The following is a 13,027-nucleotide window of genomic DNA, read 5'->3' as shown; positions in this document are numbered from 1 at the left end:
ATATATATATATATAAAGTCAACTATTTAACTAAATAGTTTTATGAATGGTTGCATCTAACTTCTCACCTATTGCACTACAAGGAAGTACCCCTGCAGTAGTTGCTGTGCTTTGGGTGGATGTAAAGGCATATTTCCTGTGTGAGAGGTGACTCTAAAGATTTCTAATTCTTTATATTAAAATCTGTAAAATACCACAAAAATGCTGTAAAATATACATTAATGTTACTTTTTTTCAAAATAAATGGTCAACATCACCTTGGCTCGGTAATAAAGTGCCACAGCATAGCACTATGAAATACTAGGAGCTGACTAGTAATTACTGTTTAAAAACAGAAAAAGGGAATGAAAACAGCTAAAATCATGCTTTAAGCAGGTAAATATTTATCCCTTATTTATTGCTATTTATACTACACAATAAGCATATTAATTTTACTGTAAGTGTCAAAGGCTGCTGCTATGCACCTGAAAAAACATTTATGGGCGATGAACTTTCATTGGACACACCACAATTTTATATTATGCTCCCTGCCCTAAGCTTGACAACATAAAGTCCCCATTATCATTTCCCTAAAGTCCGGAAATTTTAAGCACACCTCTCTGTGATGGCTACTTGGATGCTTTTCACAGGAATAGCTACTATATAATGATTTTGAGGCCAATCTACTGTTTGCAAGTATCAATATAAAATAGGAACAGAATCAAGCCTACTTTATTTCTTTTTGTGCAGAAGCGGGGTGCTGAATACGGAATATTTACTAAAAAAAAGCAGGCATAGCTGGTTATGAACAGTTACAGCTTTTCATGAGGAAAACTCCCTTTGTGAATGGTTATTTCTTAGGTAAACAAAGCATACTAGTACAGAATCCCTTCAATTATTTGAATGAAATTACTCAAATGTATTTTAAAATGGCATGGCCTGTATTAAAAGCTATTGAATTAGCAGCCTGCTCCCCCAGCCCCACATCTCAGAATGTTACACAGTTGATAAATACGATACATGGCCTCAGAAGTTTAGAGATTTATTCCTCACCTTGCTTACTCTGAAGGTCTTTCAGTCTGGAGCAAAGCTCCTCCACTAACGTTTCAATCCCAGAGCTCTGCACAACAACAACAAAACCATGGGGTGGGGGGAGAAAAAAAGAAAACATAACTTAATAAAAAGAATATTCATTTTATATAAGGACATTAATACAGTAAACATATCTCAGCAGACATGTATTTTTATTTTTGCATGGTAACTACACATTAAAAAGGAACAGAAATTATTACTAGATATAAATCCATTCCTAAAAATACATTAATTAGAGGTCAAAATGATTCCACTAAACATGTAGATACATTCACACAAAGGTTTCAAACTACAAGTCACATTGTTGCACTATTGCATATCCAAGGTTTTACAAACGCTGCACTGTCACATTTACTGCACTGTATTACTATATCACTTATGATTTAGCCCAGAGTCTCAGGATAAAAGTTCAAGAGTCAACCGATCACTAAGATGCATTTTAAAAAGCTAAGCCTAACCCTTTTGGTTGCACAACTTACACCTGTGAGAAAGGGACTGTTAAAAGGACACAGAAAGTCAGGAGTGAAGGCGAAAAGGAAAACAGTATGAAGACATGTATGTGTAGATGGCAGAGAAGGAGAGGAAACACTTCCACGATATCTTCATGCAAAACTTATCCCATAGTTTTGCCAGTTTACAATGCCTAGTTTTTTTCTTTTTAAACATTGTGTTGTTTGCTCAGGAGAGCACAGGGAAAAATAAACACCTTATTCATCTTCCCTACAAGCCTGTATTTTCCTCCTTTATTCCTCCACATAAACCTTCTATACACTCAAGCTTCCTTTTAAATCCAGTTTCAGTGTTATTCTCACAGGCTTCTGCTTTTACTATCTGCCTAGACTTGCAAGCAGTTCCAGATAAAGCAACAGCACCAGAAGAGCAAAATACTGAAAAATAAACACACACGCACTAAATGGTACAATATACTACTAACTGTCCCACAGGAGAAAACCCCGTGCTATTTGTTGAATTCTAGTCAGAGAAACACTAAATACCAACCTACAGCCTGAAATGACCGTTCTCGTTGGAAGGAAAACTAGGCAAGGTGGGTACTGCGTAGATACTTGTGTTCGTAGTATTTTGATGCTCAGGGATCCCACTTGGAGATTACACTTTGCACTTTCCATAACTGCAAACAGAAGGCTGGAATCACAGCTAAACGCAGCAATCCGAAACAAGTGAGGAGGATGCAAGAAGTCCCCTGCACATCACCATACAGCTGGGAATGGTACCGAGGGAGAACCGCGCAGCTTCTTGTATCCTGTGCACAGTTTCCTCAATAACAGCTCCAGCATCTTGTCCCCATTGTACTTGGGAGATTCTGAGACTTATACAAACCTCCTGCAAAATTATCTTACCACCTGAATTTGACATGATCTTGCGTGCATATAGTCATGGAATATGCATTCTCTCCAAAGGTAATGCAGGTCAAATATCAAGTTACGGAAATACATAAAAAAGAGTTTGATTTGCTGTGTCACCATGGCGGTATAAAGGTTTCATTTTTCCAAGAGCTAAGAGTTTCTCCTCTCTCTTGATCACCAGCTAGAAATTACTGAGAAATGTGAATATATGTTGCTAAAGCACAAGAAAATATTATGGAAAAGGGAATACTAATTTATACAGTGAAACTAGCTTGTTTAATTCTCTGTCAGAAACACACACTTGAAAAATCACATACTGAAGCAATGACTTATATCCTAACTTCTAAATTTTAATTATTTGCAGTCAAGTGAGAAAGCAATTTTCTATTCCTAACTGCATTGCTGCACTGAAGTGCTAAATATAAACCTTTATGCCACACACTTAACTGAGGATGACTTAGCAATATTAAACTTTAGAAGGCATCTTCTGTACCAGTAAATTTACCAACATAAATTAAATTGTCTAGAAATAACCAAGTAGCACAGTAATACAGACAAACCTGTGTAGTTGTAATAATCATCACTTTATGCCTACACCACTCCTAACTCCCCCCCTCCTCACCCCAAAAGGGCAACAGAGGAGGAGCTGGCCTTGGTTTTGCCTAGCCCTCCAAACTGTCTAATCAAAAGGACACCTGTAGCAAATACTCAAAATCTAATGAAAATAGATTCACTTCCTTAACTTAATTATAACACCATGTACAACACCCCCCCCAAAAAAATTCCCCCAAACCAGCAACAATATGCTCACCATTACACCGAAGAAGTGAAAACTTTTGGAATCAAATGCTTCATTTCCTCCTGTACCATGAAACTAATACTTGAGTCAGCTGACAGACTGAACGCTGTCCTGCATAGCACACTGATGTAGTTAGCGCTAGCTTAAAAAAAAAAAAAACGCACGCAGGGGGGAAGCCACTGTGCAGAATGCCAAGTCTCTAGAGACCACTTGCTCAACCTCTTACTGCAGTATATAAAAACAAGCCGCAGGCTTAATGTAACAAATGCCTCAGCAATTATTTTGTGTATGACAGTGTCGTTCTCTAAACACGAGGTTTTGTTACTGTATTTTTTCATTGTTTAAGTTGATGCACTGTAGTTGCAGAAAACCCATTGCCACAAAGTAAGGCATTCCAGACACCGGCTTGGTTCAATAGGACACAATCAGTTAACAAAATTAGGTGACATGCCTGAACTGCTTTGCTTATGTTTAAATTTAAAGGCAGTCCCCAAATAGTATAAGTACTGGAGTACCTTAAAAACATTTTTCAACATGGAAGTGCCTAATTATGATTGCTTTTGTAATTCCAACACAAAAGGCTTAAATCTCATGATTATCTATAAGATTATTTAAACCACTGACCCACATTTCTACCAATCCTTTTCTCTCATTCAAACTACAAAGGGCAGCACATCATTTTTTTAATTCATATTTTTCATTTTGTGTAACAAAACTTCCTCCACAATGAAAATGCGTTTTATTGTGTTCTCCTGTTTCCAACATATTTCTGTTTCCTTCCCCTGCTTTAGCTTACCTCCAGTTCCATCAGAAGTTGGTCTTTTGGGCTTTTCATCAGCTCGCTGAAGCAAGGGAAGGATTACATAAAGGATAGGTGTTATGTTACTGGCATAGGAGTGACCAGATAAATTAAGCTTCTGAACTCACCCAGCATGAACAAGAACAGTCAATCTTACTGCTGGAGTTACAGGACTCTAATAGCCAGTGTCTTCCTTACTCACCAACATGACTCCATTCAGAGCCAAATTAATGTAGTTCTACATAATGAGGAATGAGAGCAATTAAAAAAAAATAAAGCTCTCACATTTTTACATAAATGTAAAACTATGTTTGTTGGGTAAAAATGTTTGTTGGGTTTTGGTTTTGTTTGTTAACACACATGCGCATACATATATATGTAATATCAGATCTTAAATCAAAGATCTTTTTAACATGCTCTACTTTGGAAATAGAGCAGTCAGAGATGACAAGTGGTAACTCATTAGCTTAAAGCAACCCAATCACTTTTATACATACGTTCACACCCCTGTATAGCTGCAGAAAATGTTCCCAGAAGATATTAAATCTATAAATCTAGTTACTTCTGAAATATTTTTATAAATTTAAAATAATCGGTTTAATTGTGAACCATGAAAACAAAACAATATTATGTACACAAATTCAAACCCACTAAAAACTCTTGCCTATGTTAACAGTGGGCACTGACTTCTATGTTCTGAGAGTTTTTAGTAAGAAGCTGTGAAACATTAACTCCTCTCAGATTCTTGACGAATCACTTTAATTCTTGTCGACATTCATCTCTGCTAGTAGATTACTTGTGAATGTTGCAAACAAGCACTGCACAGTCACCATCCAGGAGACTGAGCAAGTTTTTCCTGAATTTGATCACAAATGTTCATGCACCACTATTATTTCACATAGTTATTCTGTGGAACTGAGACTAGCACTGGTCAGCAATTTTTTTTCATTTTCACTGAGCTTTCACCCCTTGTTGTCACCCAGTAATGATGTCTGGCTATGGCTCTCATACTTCCATACAAAAAATGCCATGCAAATGTATACTTTGTTCTGCAGATCTGTACATATGCAATAGCCAAAAATTCTGGACAAAAAAAAGGAAAACAAGTTCTCATAGCCAATACTCAGCATGAGCTTTCCACATCTGATGTACCACAAATATATATACAGAAACTGAAAAATTCCATCAGATGATACAACTCAAAAGGGAAGGGTCATTTTGGGGGGGATGGTTTTTTTTGCTTCTAACCTAACATAAGTTAATAGCTTCCTCCAGAAGCTTTGAACTGTGTAGTGTAAATATTTACTAAATATGGTTTGTTACTTCAGGCCTGTAAGGTATGAAGAAGTTCCTTGTTCCTCTTTAAGCTTTTTGAAATGACAGAAGCATTACACTGCATTTTACTTTAACAATTAAAATTATCACTCATTTGCTTTTAGTTTTTTAAGAGCTTTCTAGCTTACACTTTTAAAAGAAATCCTCATTTCACTTTCCCACACATACAGAATTGTTTAGGTTGGAAAGGACCTCTGCAGATCATCTAGTCCAAACCCCTGCTGAAACAGGATCAGCTAGAGCAGAATAAAGATGCTCCTTTCACAGAATACAACCTCAAACAATCTAGAAATTAAAGTAAATGAAAATATTCATAGTTTTGAATCATTCTTTTAACAGGTCACAGGACTCTCCAGACAGAGATGGTACTCTTAGTGTACCAGGACTGTTTTCTTGGCATGTAGCCTGTCACCAAGAGCAGGATTAGGTAGCTGTTCTATATGAATCAGCTGTTAAGCCACGTGAACTGAATAAGGCACAAAATGTGATTCATTGCAACCACACATCTATTTCTATATTTTGTAGGATGATGAGAGCTAGATAAAAGTCTAGGTTTTTATTTTCTAACATTGTGATACAGTATAAGTCATCTGATTACAAGTACTCTCAAAAGAGGTGCTCAAGAGACAGAAAAACTAAAAAAGCACTAAAAATAAAATAAATTTTAAAAAATCCCTAACTCCAAGATCGCCACTACATAAATAAATGAATGAATAAATCAACCCACCAAAACAGCAGCCTCCCTGGGGTGTGAAATCCAGGTAGAGTTAAAAGGAATAAAACAAGGTTCCAGTTTGCATTATGGGATTTTCCTCCAGCATAGTAAGGTGGATGACACTAAGAAACATTTAAGAGTATGTATTTGTACAACACTTTTTTGATCCTACAGTAGTGAAAACACAATTAAATCTTTATATTTTCATTTGACTACATAATGATTTAAAACACAGACACTGGACCAGTCAGAAAAACAAATTCTATTTATTAACTTCTCATTTGGGGCTCATGAATACTTGATCTAAGTAATCTTCAATAGATGCATGACCTTAGAATATTGATTTCCAAGCAGATAAACTGACTTAACATCACACACCCCCAAGCAATCTCAAGCAATACAAGAGCAATAGCTATCCAACAAGGAGATAAAAATACATTCTTGCAACTCTCTTAGTCCTGTCTTCTGTATTAAAACAGCATTAGGAAAGGTAAATCACATAACTAAGATCAGGCTCAGGTTTCAGAGCTGTAGTTCACCACTTCACATCACACATTCCAAGACAGAGAGATAATAGTACATGTTATTTACCAATTCTACATTAAAGAGGTCAACTACCAGCTCAAATTAACTTAAAATGAACACGCTATCCCTAAATGTAGGTTACTAGAGCAGCTAATCTGACTTCCGTTATTTAAAACTTAATTCTTGTAGCTCCCTCCCATAGCGGGCTACATTGAGATAAAAGTTATCCCAAGAAAGGATAATTCCTCTCTAGAAACTCTTCTTCCTGATTATTATTCATTGCTCATAAACAAACATGCTGACTTCAAAGCCAGAAAAGACTTACTATCCTTGCAAGCAGTGCTGCTGTGAGACTGCACTTAGTCACAGTACTTCAGCTTGCGGATGCTGAAATGTTCTTATCTATATTATCAATGAAACGGGAGAAACTTTTGAAGTTTGTTCCCAACAATTATGCAAAAGTTATTTTCTGCATCAAGTGAAATGCAGAAAGGACACTTGAAATTTCCTCAGTAGGTACTCTACCATATTCATTGAAGTTTGTTTGTACCTATGGTAAGAATTCATAATGGACCCCAATTAACATCTTTGGTGAAAATGATTGTTCTATATTAAGGAAAATTATCATCTAATAACACTGTTCTGCAATGAAACACAAGGCATTATCCAGGAGAGCTCTATAACCAACTTCTCAGGCATCTTCATGGCCATGCTTGTGTATCTGAACGACTGTCCCGCCTTCTCCCTCCAAGACATATGCATACTTTCTTTCTGGAAAAAGCTAGTATATCCCCTTCCAGAAAGTGCATATGCAAACTTTCTTTCTGTCCCAGACTTATCAGAGAAGCTGCTGGCGAGAAAATTGCCTTGCCCCATTTTGCTCCCATTATCATTGGGAGTACACAGTAGGTGAAATAACTTTCAGTCATACCAAACACCTACTTTCAGTCTCCAAGACAAAATGATCTAAACTATGGGAGATACTTAAATACAAGAAATACAAGAGAAGCTTTAATTTACTTCTGCTGGCTTGATGTAAACTGAGAAACAAATGCCCCCAAAAATCCTACAAAGCAACTTCTGTGTAGGCTAAGCTCCCACAAAGAACTTTTCTAGTTCGATATATACTTTTTCTATATCAAGAAAACTCAATACAAAAATTGGAATAATTAAAACTTCTGTCAACTTCCATTAAAGTTATTATTATACTCAGGGTAGCAGCTTCAGCTTCACGTGTGACAAATCACATATGCAGTACTATAAATATCTATTTAAATGCCAAAGTCATATGGACAAAGGAACTGGTTTATTGTAATTATTTTATTCTGTGATGGTTACCTTGGCAAGACAATTCACTTCAATTTTCTATATGGTATCTGAAGTTATAAAACACAGGCTAATATAGTCTGCCAAATTCAACACCACATAGCTTGCTTAGTAAATGAATGGAGAAAGAAGTAAAACTTTTGAAGCCACTGGATTTGATAAAACAGAGCCAATACAAATTATCTTAAACCAATACAAATTAAATTATCATAGAAAAACAATGACTGGCTGGAAACAATAAAACCCTATGGTGCCTTCTTACAGAAGCAGCTAAGTGACATCGGTCCTAGCTTGGTTATTTTTCAAAACATAAATCTCGTTTAAAATTCTTCTTAGCTCCTGAAAAAATTTAAAATCCTTTCCTAAATAATGCTGTGTGTTCTAGAAACAGCTAGTATATCCCCTTCCAGAACTCCAACTGGATACAACCCAGAAGAAAGACAACATTCACTGGTTTTGTGAAGTGTTTTGGCATTCTTGGAAAAAAATTCTGAACAATCATCCTCAGACATACAGAAATGCTTACTACTGAACTAGTCAGGATACACGCTTCAAGAAGCATTATAGTTGTCTTGGAACCTGATCTTTATTTTTTTGCTTTAATAAATTCAAACTTTTCAACAGCAACTTCAGCATTTCATCCTTCTGATTCATTAAGATGGCTTTTACACAACTTGCTTCATTCTTGTGCTGTCCTTTACATTGACAGTGTTCATCCTAGCACTTCGTTACTCTCCTTACAGGGCTTTTTGACTAATGTTTTTCACTTATTTTTAAAAATAATTGAAAAGAATATCAGGCACTTCCCTTACACATCTCTTGTTCATGTCAATTCTAGTTATATGAAGATGTGTAAGTCAAAACACTTAACAAACCACCTAATGTTTACTACCTGATTCCCTGGCACCCCAGCACAGGGGTCAGAGTGTATTACCTAATTAATATTGGCTTACATCAGAGAAGCAGAGAACAACAGAAATAAATCAGTGATTAAAATTAATTTTAAATAATCTAGTTAATCTGGCACCCTACATAAGAAGAAAAGAAACATAGTACCTGTGCTACAGGCTCCACAAGTCCTTTTACCTCAGTCCTTGCACATCACTATTGCGAAGTGCCAGACAGATCATGCAATAGTGCCTTGGTCTAACTGGCACACAGATACCATAATCTTTGGAGACTACAATAGTTGGCCAGAGTGACCTATTAATAAAAACATGCTCAGACATGGAATCATAACCAATTGATTACTTTGGCCCGACTAGGAACTTATTTCTTCAAATAAGGTTTATGTGTAGAACTGTAGTAACTGCATGGAAAGTTTGACAGTTCTGCACTGAGAGTAAGAAAGATGACAAATTCTAAAAAAATTCCAACAGAATCTTATTTTAGACACCTCTCAAAATTGTGCTGAAAGCAAGGTACATTTGAGAATAAGATTATCTTTTCAAATTTTTTTAACAACACTGTTCACTAGAGCCACACTTGTTCCTCTCTAACTGCTCCCACGTAACACAGCTATCAGAAGGGTTGTATTCCCCTCTCATAATTCAAAGCGAGCAAAGCCAATGCTCCAAGTAACAGCATGTCCACACCTGACTACATTTCAAAGAAATTACTGTTACGAAGTTTCACCAGCTATGTCTCAGCGTTACCCCCAAGCAGTAACTTCCTAGAACAGTGGGATGGAAGGCATTCTTTTCTTTTGTCAAATATATTAGAGCAGTGCTCTTTCAAAATCCATTACGGAATCTATCAACCAAGACTAATTCTTACTTTAACATGTTGTATACTGTTTCATGTGGCAGTTAGCAGATTTTGAGAGCCTGGTTAGTTCAGAAATGGAGCACATTGTCTCAACCGCATTAGGACATGCCTTGCAAGATCAGCCGCATTAGACACCAGCAGAGTGTCTCAGTATGTGCTGTGGAACAGCTTAGGTGAAGTGGCCATCTACAGGCAGAGAAGGAAAGAGTCTGGGAGATCTGGCTTCATCAGTGCAGAAAGCAAGATATATGTGAAGTAGTCTCCTTTGCTCATTCTTAAAATGTCCTCATACAGTTCAGCAGAATAAAGACAGCGATTGCTTTAACTGAAATTCTAGCACCATCTTGGGGTGGAATTTCACATGTAATACTGCAAGGGTTCAGTGAATGAACTATATTATATAGGAACTGCAATAACACAGCTGAAAACCTGCTTACTCTATTGAGCAACACAACTTTTAGCAGAAAACTAGTCAGTTAAAAGGTAATTACACTTGGATTTGACCAGTGGACAGGCAACATGAGTAATTTCAATATTATTACTAGGAAATATATCTACTGAAAAGTCTTACACATATCAGTCTCAACAAGTAACCTCTAATTCCCATCTTGCTCAGACAGTATCCACCTTGCAAAAATACAACACAGGTGAATTTCTAAACTCTTAATTTTTAATAACCTTTTGAGTCTCAAAGATATTTTGTCCTGTTACTGGCAAGTTTCATTATTCACATCCAAAATAGTTTACAGACTTTCAGAATTAGGAGGCTTAAAAAAGAAAGAAAAGAAAAAGAAAAAAGCCTCTTGGAAACTAAACATAAACAAATTGACCTTCTCAATTTTAGGTGTACCACACAAGAATTAAAAAAACCACCACCACAACAAACCTAACCAAAGAAGTCATTTAATGCTGACAGAAACAGCTGTTTTTACTTAAAATCTGAGGCAGTAATTTCAGGATAAAATTTCTTATTTTCCCCAAAGGACTTTACATAAATACTCCCCAGTCCTAAACAGTTGTTTGGTTTTTTTTTTAACCCAACATTTCATTAGAAGGGATACCCTTACTTTGCCAGTTAATTACAAAACAATATTTAAAAATTTCTTCTACAATTCAGCAGGATAAGAATTAAGATAAAATCTCTACTCAAGGTCGGGAAGTATTGGGTTTGTGTGGGAAGGTTTTGGTAGCTGAGCAGGGTGGGGGCTACAGAGGTGGCTTCTGTGAGAAGCTGCTGGAAGCTTCCCCTGTGTCTGACAGAGCCAATGCCACCTGGCTCCAAGATGGACCCGCTGCTGGCCAAGGCCAAGCCCATCAGCGACAGTGGTAGTGCCTCTGGGATAACAGATGTAAGAACAGAACAAAAAGTTGCTGGGGCACAGAAACTGCAACCAAGAGAGGAGTGGGAACATGTGAGGGAACCAACCCCGCAGACCCCCAGGTCAGTGCAGAAGGAGGGGCGGAGATGCTCCAGGCGCCGGAGCAGAGATTCCCCTGCAGCCCGTGGGGAAGACCATGGTGAGGCAGGCTGTCCCCCTGCAGCCCAGGGAGAGAGGACCCCACGCCGGAGCAGGGGGATGCCCGAAAGAGGCTGTGACCCTGTGGGAAGCCCACGCTGGAGCAGGCTCCTGAGAGGACCTGTGGCCCCATGGAGAGAGAAGCCCACGCTGGAGCAGGGGAAGAGTGAGGAGTCCTCCCCCTGAGGAGGAAGGAGCAGCAGAGACAATGTGTGATGAACCGACCCCAACCCCCATTCCCTGTACCCCTGTGCCGCTGGGGGAAAAAGGTAGAGAAAATTGGGAGGGAAGCTGTGCCTGGGAAGAAGGGAGGTGTGGGGGAAAAGTGTTTTAAGATCCGGTTTTATTTCTCATTACCCTACTCTGATTTGATTGGTAACAAATTAAATTAGTCTTCCCCAAGTCGAGTCTGTTTTGCCCATTACAGTAGTTGGTGAATGATCTCTCCCTGTCCTCATCTCAACCCATGAGCTTTTCATTCTATTTTCTCTCCCCTGTCCAGCTGAGGAGGGAGGAGTGATAGAGTGGCTTTGGTGGGCACCTGGCATCCAGCCAGGGTCAACACACCTCAGATCAATATTAACAAGCTTTTTAAAATTTGAACAATTCTTCAGCATGTCTTTGAACTGCTATTTATACTCCAAGTATTTTGGAAAAAATAAACTTTAGAACTGCAGTAAGAATAGCAACTGATTGCTACATTAAAGTACTTGTCTTAAAAGTTCTTCTCACCATCATTCTGTCTTCATTTTCTGGCAAGTTGCAATATACTTAGATTTTCTCTGCTTCTGACTGCACCAAGAGCATCTGCAGCCAAAGATTCATATGAATATAGACAATTTGAGACACCAAAATGCTTGTCACACAAAAAAATACTGTCCTCAGAACATACATACATACATTAACAATTTGCATTCTTACATATACCCAGATAGTTTGTGTCAAAATCGGGCCTCCTCTCAGAAAAGCACTTAGTCCACAACATGCTTTACCACTGCAAGACACAGTGATGCAGAGTGGTCAAAAGACTGCAGCTTCTCTGACTTGTCATACTCCATAACTCAGGAAATGTTTCAGAAATAAACACCAAACTGTAGGCTTTTTGAAGTCAAATGTTTGTTTTCTGTACCACAAAATTATAACTAGAATCTTGGATTTCTGTCAGACTAGTGTTTTACAGCACTACTCTTTTTAATAAGAGATAAAAAACTGAATTCAAACAAAACTAAGCTACCAAATAAAGTACTCCCTAAGAATGAATACTATGTAATTGAAAATCCACAAGAAACAAGATTTCAAAATATTTATTTCAACCATTAAATGAAGGACTGACAAAACAGTGTTTACTGTTATCAAGCCAATTTTCATCTCATCTATTTTATGACTTCCTCTCCCCATCAAGTATCTTTTTGAAATGATCAACCAGTCTTAGGGCCTTTGATTACTGGTAGGAGGGAGGAGGCAGACTGTCTGCAATTTCTCAACACATTACTGGTTTAAGTAATTAAATATAAACACCAAAATTATGGTACCTGGATCTCTGTCATTTCCTATGAGAGTTAGAAAAGTTATTATTAACCCTCAATACCTTTTCATCCTCTGCATGTTTTCCCCCCTAAAATAGATCAGGCTGCAGAGTCCTGATGTTTTCATTTAATTGTATCCCTATTTTGCCTTTTTTTTTGCCTGTGTGAGTGTGCACACGTGTGTGTATATATTCTCTCTACAGACATACACAGGGTTAACATTCTAACCATTTCACTTCAAAACAATTTTATTTAAATACACTTAAGTTTAAATACACTAAGA

General features: G+C 37.4%; 1 protein-coding gene across 2 annotated transcripts in view; it reads right to left on the bottom strand.

Moving 5' to 3' along the window:
- The window catches only part of KIAA0232 (KIAA0232 ortholog), a 71,680-nt gene that overhangs the window by 19,932 nt on the left and 38,721 nt on the right, over nucleotides 1-13,027 (bottom strand). For both annotated transcript variants that reach the window (XM_049793534.1, XM_049793543.1), the window contains exon 4: nucleotides 1,033-1,099. In XM_049793534.1, the coding sequence (XP_049649491.1) occupies nucleotides 1,033-1,099 (67 nt within the window). The remainder of the gene's footprint in view (nucleotides 1-1,032; nucleotides 1,100-13,027) is intronic.

The sequence above is a fragment of the Accipiter gentilis genome, chromosome 3, assembly GCF_929443795.1.
Source record: "Accipiter gentilis chromosome 3, bAccGen1.1, whole genome shotgun sequence".
NCBI lineage: Eukaryota > Metazoa > Chordata > Aves > Accipitriformes > Accipitridae > Astur > Astur gentilis.
Note: the sequence above shows the minus strand (reverse complement) of the source record. Positions and strands in the feature narration are given on the sequence as shown.